This window comes from Sarcophilus harrisii, chromosome 1 (assembly GCF_902635505.1).
Source record: "Sarcophilus harrisii chromosome 1, mSarHar1.11, whole genome shotgun sequence".
Lineage (NCBI taxonomy): Eukaryota > Metazoa > Chordata > Mammalia > Dasyuromorphia > Dasyuridae > Sarcophilus > Sarcophilus harrisii.
This window is the reverse complement of record NC_045426.1, coordinates 697,975,275-697,987,870: the sequence shown is the minus strand read 5'-3', so window position 1 is coordinate 697,987,870 and position 12,596 is coordinate 697,975,275. Positions and strand designations below refer to the sequence as shown.

At 39.0% G+C, this 12,596-nt stretch overlaps 1 protein-coding gene across 7 annotated transcripts in view; it reads left to right on the top strand.

The window, feature by feature from the left end:
* Nucleotides 1–12,596, top strand: part of CIT (citron rho-interacting serine/threonine kinase) — a 151,200-nt gene that overhangs the window by 47,342 nt on the left and 91,262 nt on the right. For 6 of the 7 annotated variants that reach the window (XM_031948704.1, XM_031948703.1, XM_023497176.2 and 3 more), the window contains exon 10: nucleotides 5,847–6,030. In XM_031948704.1, the coding sequence (XP_031804564.1) occupies nucleotides 5,847–6,030 (184 nt within the window). Of the gene's footprint in view, nucleotides 1–4,250; nucleotides 5,038–5,846; nucleotides 6,031–12,596 lie in introns of those variants that run through there. The other variant, XM_031948705.1, reaches the window with a different exon arrangement.

The window sequence follows — 12,596 nt, the reverse complement described above, 5'->3', positions numbered from 1 at the left end:
GTTAATGATGCCATGTCAACATTGCAAGGATGTCTTCAGTGGAGACAAAGATCCTCAGGGATCTTTGACCCTATGTTGTTTAATGTTTAAATCAGGGACCTGAGTGGTAATCAAAGACAAAGGTGGTATGTATGTTCATCAGATTTGCAGCAGTCAGATCTAGAAAGAATAGGATCAAACATTTAAAATTGGAGAACAAAGAGATGATTCAAATCAATTCCAATTGTTCAGTGATGAAGAGAGCCATCTACACCGAAAGAGAGGACCGTGGGAATTGAGTGTGAACCATATTATAGCATTTTCACTCTTTCAATTGATGTTTGCTTGCATTTTATTTTCTTTCCTATTTTTTCCTTCTTGATCCGAATTTTCTTATGCAGCAAGATAACTGTATAAATATGTATACATATATTGGATTTAACATATATTTTAACATATTTAACATGTATTGGACTGCCTGCCATCTAGGGAAGGGCGTCGGGGAAAGGAGGGGAAAATTTGGAACAGAAGACTTTGCAAGGGTCAGTGTTGAAAAGTTACCCATGCATATGTTTTGTAAATAAAAAGCCTTAATTAAAAAAAAAAAATAAAGCTGGAGAAGACCTGTTAGTCTAACTCTCTCCTAAGTGATTTTCCCATAGTCACATGTACAAGGTGTCTAGGGGTAATAATATTCAAGCAAGGTCTTTGCTAACAGTGTGTGACAGAATTAGGAAGCAAACAGATCTTGATAAGTATTGTGTTAGGCTAAATCTAATCAGCTGAAATTCATTGAGGATAAATTTGATGTACTTGGGTTTTAAAAAAGTTAACTTCACCAGATATGTTTTGGGAATGGCTTAGATAGCCATTCATTTGAAAACAAACAAACAGTAACTGGGGTTTTTTAATGGGCTGCAAGCTTAATATGAATTATTAGTGTGTCATAGCAACTAAAACAGAATGGTATCTTGGGTTGAATTAAAAGGATCAAAGCTTTAAGGAATACAGAGTTAATAAACTTTGGACTATGTATGGAATATTATTTTCAATTTTGGGCACCATGGTTTAAGATGTACATTGATAAGCTAAGGAGTGTACAGAGGATACATAAATTGAAGTTATTCTTTCCTTTATTCTCTCCTCTTCCAAACCAACATAGCTAAAGAGAAAAAGTCAACTAGGAAAATTGTTTTGCTTTAAGTTTTCCTAAAAATCTTATTTCCAAGATATATAAAGAACGGCTTCAAATTTATAAGACTAATTGCCATTTCACAATTTGTAATTGGTCCAAGGATATGAACATGCATTTTTCAAAAGGAGAGTTCCAGGCTAGTAACAGTCATGTTAAAAAAAAATGTTTTAAATCACTAATAATCTGAAAAATGCAAATTATAGTAACTCTGAGGTTTCATCTCACACCCAGTTTGGCAAAAATAAAAAATGTTGCAAGGCAGCAGGAAAATAGGCATACTAATATAGGTTAGTACAGCTATGAATTGCTTCAGACATTTTTGAAAGCAGTTTGTAACTCTGCCCCAAAGGTTACTTTGACTAAATGATAACCATTTTTGGATTATGCCAACAGAGGGGTCAAAGAAAGAGGAAAAGAACTTGTATTGTTTTTTTTTTTAATTTTTATTATAGCTTTTTATTTACAAGATATATGCATAGGTAATTTTTCAGCATTGACAGTTGCAAATCCTTTTGTTCCAACCTGCCAATATATGTTAAATATATTAAAGTGTAAGTTAAATACAATATATGTATACATGTCCAAACAATTATTTTGCTGTACAAAAAGAGTCGGACTTTGAAATAATGTACAATTAGCCCGTGAAGGAAATCAAAAATGCAGGACAAAAATAGAGGGATTGGGAATTCTATGTAGTAGTTCATACTCATCTCCCAGAGTTCTTTCGCTGGGTTTAGCTGGTTCTTACTGGTCATTACTGCTCTATTGGAACTGATTTGGTTCGTCTCATTGCTGAAGAGGGCCACGTCCATCAAAACTGATCATCATATAGTATTGTTGTTGAAGTATATAATGATCTCCTGGTCCTGCTCATTTCCCTCAGCATCAGTTCATGTAAGTCTCTCCAGGCCTTTCTGAAATCATCCTGCTGGTCATTTCTTACAGAACAATAATATTCCATAATATTCATATACCACAATTTAAGGAACTTTTATTGTTAAAAAAAAAAAAGTGGCACATAGATGGAGCATTGGACCTGAAGTTGGGAAGACCTGAGTTCAAATGTATCCTCAGGTATTTACTAGCTTTGTGACTTTGAGTAAGTTAGTTAATCACTGCCTCAGTTTCCTCACTTATTAATTGGGATAATAACATTACCACTTAGCCATCAAGATTGTTGTGAGGATATTTGTAAAGTGCTTGGCAGAAGGCTAGTCACATAGTAGATACTTAAAATGTTTGTTTCCTTCCTTCTTTTGTGATGGCAAGGACCTGCAAAGTGAGTACCTATCAATTGAGGAATTGCTGAACAAATTATAGTGTATTAATATAATGGAGTGCTATATGCAGTTAGAAATGATAGAAGGGAAAAAAGAAATCTGGGAAGGCTTATATGAACTGATGCAGTGAAGTGAGCTGAACCACATCATTTTATATAGTAGCAACATTATGAAGACAGATAAATGTACAAGACTTAAGAATTCTAAATCAATGCAGGGAACAAATGTGATTCCTGAGTACCAATGTTGAAGCATGTTAATTAGTGCTTTGCAAGATACCTGGCACATGGCCAATATGAAATTATTGCTTGTTGACTTGATTTGACTTGACTGCTTACCTTCTGTCAGAGAAGTGATAGACTCAATCTGAAGATGGGATGTACATTTTTTTTTTTCTTTTGGATATAGTCAGTGCAGGATTTTTTTAAAAAAAATTGCTTATTTGTTATAAATTTCCTCCTTCTCGTCTCCCTCCCTCCCTTTCTCCCCATTTGGGAGGTAGAGTTGGAAAGGCGATAAAATAGATATTTGTTGATTTGAAAAAGCAAAATAACTCAAGAGTAAAGTTAAAATGAAAATAAATCAATCATTGACATTAAGAAAAATGTTTCCAAAGGCTAATGAAGGACCTTGAATCCTTGAATCTTTTTAAGTGAGGATCTACATAGGAATTTTGAATATTCAGCCTAGAGAAGAAAAGACTTGGAGCTATGTTGAAATAATGGAAGGGTCCTTGAGTGAAAGAGGGATTAGATCTGCTTTGTTTGGCTCCAGGGGGCAGTCCTAAATTCAGTGGGCAAAAGCTGCTAAAAGGCCAGTTTAGGTTTGATATCCGGAAAAGCTTCTTAGCTCTTAGAGCTGTACCAAAGTAGAATGGGATTCCCTGGAGAGATGGTAGGACCCCTCTCCATGGAGATCTTACATAGAGTCTGGATGACTAAGTGCTTGTGGATTCTTGATCTTGAGGGTTCCTTTGATGGTTGGTTTGGCTGGACAGCCACTGAGATCTCTTTTCACTCTTAACTTCTGTGATTCTTTGGATAGCACATCATTTCTGACTCTTCAGCTCATGACTCATTGTGGTCCATAGATCTTCCTTTTGTACCTTGTACCTTCTGTGTCTGCCTTATCCTTCTTTCAGCTTTTCTCAGGCAGGTATGTTTCTAAATTCCTTTTGTAACAGGAAGATCTTGCATGTTATTTCATCTCTTTACCTTTCTCTTGTTCTTACCTTGAAGATTTACTGAGCCATTAAATTGATCTTGACTACATTAAGCTATCTTATAGTACTAGAGTTTTTAGAAAGGATATTTATTTTTCCAATAATGAATTTCTAACCTATAACTTTACTGAAGATGAATCCTAGCTTAGGTTAAAACTCTACTTTCATTAATGGAATTCTTTTTATCTCAGGAAGAGAACAGTTTAAATTGAAAGAGAAGATATAACTTGGTGGGGAGGATGTAATTAATACAAAGAGCTAGACATTTATGTCTATAAATTTGTTTTACATTATATAAAGCAAACACTATATAGGGACCATATTCTAAAGGAAATCTCTTCCTATTTGCCTAATTGTGTATTTTTATCTTTTATCCTTTTGGTTTTTATTTTCTTCCACTTTTATAATACATTTGGGAGAGCTATTTAAAATCAGTTGTATTTTTGCTTTAGAAATTATGTAGCTGTAAATATATATAGAATAAAAAACAGGGTAGAAAACCTCCGACTTGGTTAAAAAAAAAAAAAAAACAACCTAAAACTATTCATATCTCTTAAAAACAAATAGATCTTTACATACTAACGTGGAGATTTAAATTCTCTGGAAGAAACTTAGAAGTGTTAAATAATTTTCAGATGTTGCACATTTCATATTTTTCATCCTTCCTTCTTATTTTCCCAATATACTTGAATATATATGAATGCCCTTTTGACTTTCTTTGGCCAAATGAAGTCCCTAATTTGGTTTCCTTTTTCATTCAAATCCCCTTTCCCCTCTCCCTCCCACCTTCTAGGAATCATTTTCCCTGGAGAGCCACGAATGAAACTTGAGTGTTGTTGTAATTTGGGGATTTTGTACAGGCAGATTTTTGTCTATGAGCAGAAAAGACTGCTGCTCCTCTCTGGTAGTGGCTTAAATACAGATTGGTCATTCTAGAGAATAAGGAGTTAAAAAAGTCTGGGCTGTGAAAGGCTTTGGCAACCAGAGGGAGCTAGCAAGCCCCAGCAGTGACTCATTCTGCTTGTGTCAGTCAGAGAAGCATCAGCATCTGTCATGGACGCAGGCAGGTAGGGTTAAGCCCAGAGCATGCACGGAGTGAGTAGCAGGAAGCCTGCAGTGCAGGGGCTGTGCTGTCTGTTCCCGGGTCCTCCTCACTTTCCAGCCCTTCAGCGACGGAGCTCCATGCCGGATCCATGGTAACGGCTCCAGCACACTGCACTCCGTGACTGTGGCTTGGAGCCTTGAGCTTGATTCTGGCTCCTGATGCAAGAGGGTCGGCCTCCCCAAGCAAGGAAGCTCAGCATGTTTGCCAGAAGTGGAAGAAATGTAGCACTTCCCTAAGGGGCACATGATATAAGGAGGTAGGAATGCTACTGCAGATTCTGTTTATTCTTTTCATGTATGTAGCCTCATCCTCAGTGGTTAAGAGTACTGTACATCACTGAAGGAACTTCATTCATCTAGTTCATTAAACTGCAGTGAATTTGGGGCAGAGGGGAGAGGAGAAAAGATAAGGTGAGAATAAACAAATATTTCATAACGTCTCCAGTTTATGCATTTGTGTAATTATGAGCCAGACTGCAGTGCTGTCCCATGAAGAGTTGCAAATCCTTAAGGACCTGAGAGTAAAGCCTCTTCCCCTTTTCTGTTATAGTTACCTAGTAAGATTTAATGGTTGCAGCTCCTTAAATCTTTTAAAAAAAGACCAGTTTTCAATGGCAATAAGATCTGATCTCTTGGACATGTCAGGAATAGGTTTAGACCATCCCTTATGCCTGTGACAGTAGCAGATAGCAGAGCTCACATTGGGGTGCTTATACTTGGGAAGCTTTATAGAAATATTCTAGAAAGATGCGGAACAAGTAGCTGGCTCTGGCTGGTTCACAAGTGCCTTTGCCCTGTGGCGTTGGTGAGACTGTACCTGGTTTAGAGGAGAATTCGGTTTCACGAGGATGGAAGATGGTCTGCAGAGTGGTAGCCATGTTGGCAGAGAAGAGGTTAATCTCTTGTTGCTGTAATCCTGTTTGAGAGCAGCAGCTCGGCTGCTTGTGTGAGTGAGATTAAAGGCAGGAGCTGCAGTGCCAGGGCAAGCTCGGAGGGAGCAGGACCCTTTGCTGGGAAAGAGTGTGATTGCATGAGACTGATTTTTTTCCTTTTTGTTTTTCATCAGCTCCTCCCCCCTTCGTTCCCACCCTCAAGTCTGATGATGACACCTCTAATTTTGATGAACCAGAGAGAAATTCGCGGGCTTTACCTTTTCCGGGCCAGTTGAACCCTGGAGGTTTCTCTGGTGAAGATTTGCCTTTTGTGGGGTTTTCGTTCAGCAAAGCCCTGGGGATCCTTGGTAGAGCAGAGTAAGTAGAAATGGCCATTCATGGGAACTGTGTTAATGTGAAATATCAGGTCTGAGGGACAGCGAGTCGAGTGGGGGAGTCTGTTAACTAGCATGTTGTCTGCATGAAGGGGGCTGCGAGATTTCTCGTGTCTCCGTCTTTGCCTTGGTGGTGGGCATGTTTAATATTTTTGTGTAATTGTATTTAAGGGTGTCTGTGCTGTTCCCCAAATGGACGCTGTGACATTGTGATTTGGTTACTCTGAGTTAGTTTCTAGACTCTGCTTTTCAGAAGGGAAGAACTAGCCTGGGTCTCTTACTAGCAGTGAGTGCAGAACCCTGACAGGGGAAGCGCGGAGGGGAGCAGAGAGCTCCTGCTCTGTGGGGGCTGGGGTTGGTGGCTGCCTTGGGTATGCTGAGCAACCCCACGTACTTAGCATCATCAAGCCCACTTGTTACTATTAGAGATAAAATTCGGAGGGGGAGGACCACTGAACTTGAGGTGTGAGTGGTCTGATCAAAGCCCCAAGGACATGAAGCCCACAGTCCTCTAGGTCACTGACTCGGGAAGTCATCTTCCCCCAGCTGGTAATCTGGGAGTCTGACAGAGATCTGCATAAAGGAGGTCCAACGAAAAGAAAATGTGAATGGTGAGAGATCGGAGATTCACAGAAAAATGGGTATCACCGCATTTCAGGGAAAAAAGCATGGCGAGAAAATGGAAGTATAGCTGTCATGGTACAAACCCCTGACCCGGTAGGTCCTTAGCTGTTGCTGGAAGAGCTAATGAGAAATGCATTAGTGCGGTGCCCAGGATTGGAGAGCCCAGAGTTCCAGCATCAGGGGATTGATCAGAAATGCAGTAGCTTCAGCTGATTTGGTAGCTAAACATAATAATTCCTTTCACTATGATATATGAGCATCCTGCTTTTAGAACTACCAGCTAATTCTCAGCAAGGATTTACAGCGATAGTGTTAGTTACTACATAGACTTCCAGGTCTCTTACTTTTTGGCTATTAGGATAGCTTTTGGTAATTAGTTGTTGCCCGTTTGTGAAGTGATTAAAATTTGGTTTTCTCCTAACAGTATTCATGCTCTTTTTGCTCAGTATTATGAATATAAGTAGCCTCGATACTAATCAAAAGGGATTTGAGATTTCTCATTATGGGTACTATTTTGATGGTGTTCCTGAAAAGATCTTAGACTTATATAAAAATTAGGCATTAGATATAAAAAAATAGAGTCAATAATGGAGATTGAAGTTGAAAAAGAAGATGTTTTTATCATTGAATTCTTGGTTTAAAATTTATGGGTGAAAAATGGATATTCCGGCTTTGCTAGCTATGTTGATTCTGGACAGTTTTCCATAAAGCTGGAATGTAGATAGCTGTTGACTGTGTAGTAGGTCTGGATTAAAATGTGCAGAGAGGTATGTGGAAGCTCCATACGGGAACAGAGGAAGAGGACAGAGCAAAGGCAAGTGGCAAGAGATGGATGATGTTGGGGGTGGGGGGGGGGTAAAGAAAGCCTCAGGGTGTATGCAGTGAAGATTCCAGGTCAGAATTTATGTTTTGAAGGAGCCGTGTTGAGAATTAAGATAAGGTGGAATAGGTCAGAATTAGAGAGTAATGAGGATATCTGTTGGGTATTCTAGAATATCATGAAAAACATAAATCAGTGTAATTTTAGGTAGTTGGCAAAATTGTATATTTGTCTTGAAGCAGCGTGTGATTAAATGCTTTTTTTTAGAGGAAGAATGCCGTTTTTTTCTTTATTATGAGGTTTTCCGAAATCTGATTAGAATGTCCATAGAGTAGCCTGTACTCAAACTAAGGAATACAGGAAGGGATCGTTGATAGAGAAGGGTGCCAGACAGAAAGAAATGGATCTTGTCTCGGTGTTAGGAAAGACTTATAACTTAAGAAATACTTGTTTTGATTTGGTGATTCTCCTTTCATGGATGGTTTTTACTGGATATGGTATTTGAAGGTACATTCTTTAATCTCATGACAATTAGAAGTATATATAGCTTTTTTGAGCATGAAACAGTGTGCCCCTGCAGATGTTTTAGAAAAATGAATTCCATTTAGTTTCTTATTTTTGAATATCTGTAATTTTTAACTGGAAGGTGGAATTGCAGGTTTTTCCTTTATGTATCTCTTAACAAGAAAAAAAATACATTTTTGTTAGGAATGTCTGAAATAGGACAGCTTTTTGTCTGTGTAATCCCTTCTACTCTTCTACTGGAGGCGCCTTCTAGTATGTTCCATAGAGGGTCCATGTCACAGGACCATCCCATCTTTTGGTAAACCATCTTCTAAGTGATCCAGTGATCCTTATAAAAGGGGTTCAGATTCCTAAGACAAATAGTCAATTCCACTTTTTTGAAAAGATTTATGGTGAGATTTCAGTCTAGTTCATTGGCTAAGTTATTTAATAGCTAACACATTATTTTTTTTTTTTTTCATGATTTTCAACTATGTTTATTCTGTGATCAATGGGATACATCTTTTACTACATTAAAACTGAATGGTAATACCAAACCACTTTAACACATTATTTTGAAACATAGTTAAGAAATTTAGATCTGAAGAGTTAGCTTAATTTTTGAAAAAGGATTTCTTGTGACTATAGCTTTTATCATCAGTTAACCTGGTCTTTTTCAAGTTTTCTTTTCCCCTCTTCTATTTTCAGTGTTACAAGTTCTTATTTACAAGAATTGATTACCTTTGTTGTTACTCATTTCTTCACACCACTGAGGAAATTATATGTGCTTTTGTGAATTACCTCTGGATTTATTAATAGCTAATTGAATGAAATATTCTGAGATGATGCTGAATGAATAATAAACTTTCATGCAGAATTCTATCTAAGATTGAATAATTTTAATAGTTTCACATGTTTTGACAGGGATCATAATAGTGATGCTGGAATATATTTACATATATTTTTATATATGTTAAGATATATATGCCCTTTCTCAAACAGTTGAGAGTTCATTTCTTCATATTGGAATCTATCATTAATTTTTGTTTTTTCTACCTAGGCTTTATAAAAAGTAATAGCTGGTGTTTACATAGTGCTTTGTGTACATTGTTGCATTTGTTCTTTACTATAACTTTGTGAGATAGGAGCAAATATATTTCCAATGTATAGATGAGGAAACTGAAGTTCACAGATCTTGTCAATTAACAAGCATTTATTATGTGCTTACTAAGTACCAGACACAATGTTAAGCACAATATAGAGATATAAAGTTGGCAGAAATACAATCCCAGGTCTCAAGAAGCTCACAAGCTAATTAGGTTTATACAAGAGATAGATAATGTAAATGGAAAATAACTTCAGAGGGACGACATTTGCTCATGGCTGCATGGCAAATAAATACCAAGCAAGGGTTTTGAACAAGGTCTTCTTGACTTTGGGTATGGTACTCTATTTGGAATAAGAAAAAGGAATAGAAAATGATGGGGAGAGAATTCACAAGATCAGAAATGTTTCCATTTTGGGTAGGCACATGAGTCGAGCCTAGAAATGAGATCTTAAGGATTCCTAGGGACTGAAGTGAGGAGGGAGGGCACTTCAGTTATGGGGGATGGCCTGTGCAAAGGCATCAAGAAGAGGAGAGAATCTGGGGAGCAGGCAGAAGAAGGCTACTTTGGCTGGACTGAAGGGGCATAAAGTTGAGAAAGGCCATTTGGGGCCATTTTGTAAAGGGATTTGCATGCCAAATAGAGTGTTTGTATTTGGTTCGGACTTAATTGGGAACTACTGGAGTTTACTGAGTAGGGACCCAGGTTGGAGGAAAATCACTCTAACAGCCAGCTGTGTGGCCAATGGGTTGCAGAGGGGAGGGACTTCAAGTGGGGAGACAAATTAAAAGGCCATTGAGTGGGCCTCCCTCAGGGTGGTGGCCTGGTGAGTTGACACCTTATGAAAGTAGAATTGCTAGGATTTAGCCTTTTAATCCACATGTGGGTTGAAAAAGAGCAAATTAAGATGATGCTGAGATTGCAAAATAGTATGAATGGAGGATGGTGGTCTCCTTGACAGAATCAATGAAATCTGGAGGAGTGGGCTTTCCCTTCTTTTGGAAATGTTGACTTTGAGGAGCTTGCAGGACATCAGTTTTGAAATTTCCAATAAACATGGGTGATGGGACTGTAGCTCAGAAGAGAAACTAGGACTGGATATATAGATCTGGGAATCAGTGCCTACACATGACAGATACTTGAACCCATGGTAACCAGTGAGAGTCGTTATCTCCATATTTTATCATTCATTAAGATTTGAATTCTGTTTAGGTTTCTGTATATAAAGAATGATAAACCTGCATTTATATAGAGTTTTAAAGAAAGCAGTGTCACAGAACCCAGAGAAGAGAGATTATACAAAAAAAAGAGTCTATGGTTAACAGTGTCTGATACTTTGGAGAGATTAAGAAGGACAAGGATTGAGAAGAGGCCATTAAATTTGGCGATTAAGAGCTAGTAATTCTGGAGAGAGCAGTTTCAGTGAGTGATGAGGTCGTTGAGAGGTTGAGAAGTAAAGTGACTTGGCCCAAAGTCATGCAGCTCGTTAGTAGCACATCTGGAACTCAGCATGGAATCCCCCAGTCCCTAGCTATCTAATTCAGCATTCTTTCCACATATCAGCAAAATACATTTTCTTATCCTCGTACCTAAGTGAGAAAAAGGGATGATCACCCAGTTGAAGGACAGGCTAAAACAGATCTTAACTTACTACATGTGTTCACCATAAAGCAAGTCCAGGAAACCTGCTTCTTTTATAATTCCATCTAACTTGTGTACACTATAAAAATAATGCCTTACTGGGAATTTTTAGGTGTTAGGAACTTTGGAAGAAGAGTGGAAGATTTTGTTTTACAGAATTACCATCTTTTGGTAAGAGATTCCTCTAATTCTGGGAGGGGTTCACGAGAGCAGAAAGTCATCTCTTAATTTTCTGGGCTTCTCTTGCTGCAGACCTGGGTGGTTCTAGTTCTGGTGGAACTGGACATTTAAATGTTGATGCCAAGGAATCCTCTTTTACTTGGGGCTGATAACTAGGATGGTTAGCCTTTCACTCTTGGCAGCAGTTTCCCCCACAGTCCTGTGAAGTCGGACAATGCAGGCAGTAGGATTGCAGGATCGGGGGTCAGAAGAGACCTTGGAGACCACCCAGGCCAACCTCCTCCTTTTTCAGATGAGGAAACAGCCCTAGTGCTCAAGGACCTTGCTCAGTGCCCTGTAGCTTGTAGATGCCGGAGCAGGATTGTATTCCAAAATGAAAATGGGGAATCCTCAAGCCTTCAGAAGCTGCACTAGCACCACTGAGCCAGTCAGCGGGAAGGTGCGGATGCGACGGATTCTTCTGCCCTCTGAGCTTCCGGCGCAGTCTGTATTCCTAGTCAAACAGCATGGTAAAACTAGGGCCCACCTTCCAAGATTTCAGGAAGCTGATGAGGTTCTTTGTGCTATCTGAGGGCGATGAGCAGAACCCAATCCCTGCCCTGAAGGAATTTATGGGCTAGGACTGGAACATCAGATGGACTCAGAAAACCATAGCCATAACCCTGATAATAACGAGGGTGAGGGTGGCAGTGCACATTCCTATGGAACTTCCAGGTTTCCTATGAGAAATCTTCTATGGGATTGTATTAGATGATGCATGGAGGCCTGAAGAGACTTGACTAGGCTCACCCAGGAACTGTCCCAGTAAGATGTGAATCCAAGTCTGCTTTGCTCCAAGCAGTGATACTGATTAGAATGTTGGAAAAGGGTTGTAAATGCTCCCAGCACATTCCCAAGAGGAAGAGAGGAATCAGAGTGAAGAAATCCTAGGGCTAGAAGGAGGCAGTCACCAGACTGATTTCTGGCAGAGAAAGGGAAGAATAATGAGACCCAGCAGTGGCCTAGGAAGTGCTAAGGCATGTGGGAGAACCTCAAGCACCGTTACTTGACATAGTGGAAGAACCATGGTGGGGACTGGAGAAAGATGAAGCTGGGGTGGAGGGAAGACAAGAGTTGGTGGGAAGGGCTGAATTTTCCACGAAGACTTAGCTTTTTCTACTGGACAAGTAGAAACCTCTTTATTTTCCTCAGGTCTCAGCCAAAGACTCTTTTTCTTCTCTTTGAAAACTTTCCTCTTAAGGCTTCTCCTGCTTGCATGATGGCAGCTCTCATCTCTTTGCTGATTACTCTAATCTGCCTTTATTCAAATCTATTTTTGTATTTTTAGCTGCCTCTCAGTCATCTGTGACTGGGACATTATGCTACTTTTTTTTTTTTTTTCCCGACTTCAGTGGTAGAACCTTAGTTCCCCATTGATGACCTATTTCCCTTTCACTGTTACTTTGAAGTCTTGGTGGAAATCTTGTTTTCCTTTTTTTTGTTATAATTAAACAGCACAGAGTATATATTCCATTCTTTCTCCTCATTGGTAAATATCTGATTTTTATGTTGATTACAAAGTTAGGACATCAAGTCAACATGGATTAATCCCCAACTATGTGTTGTTGTGTGCTGGTCTGTGTTGGGTCCCCTCTTGGGGAACTCGGCCTAGTCAGGAGAAAACACACAAACAGC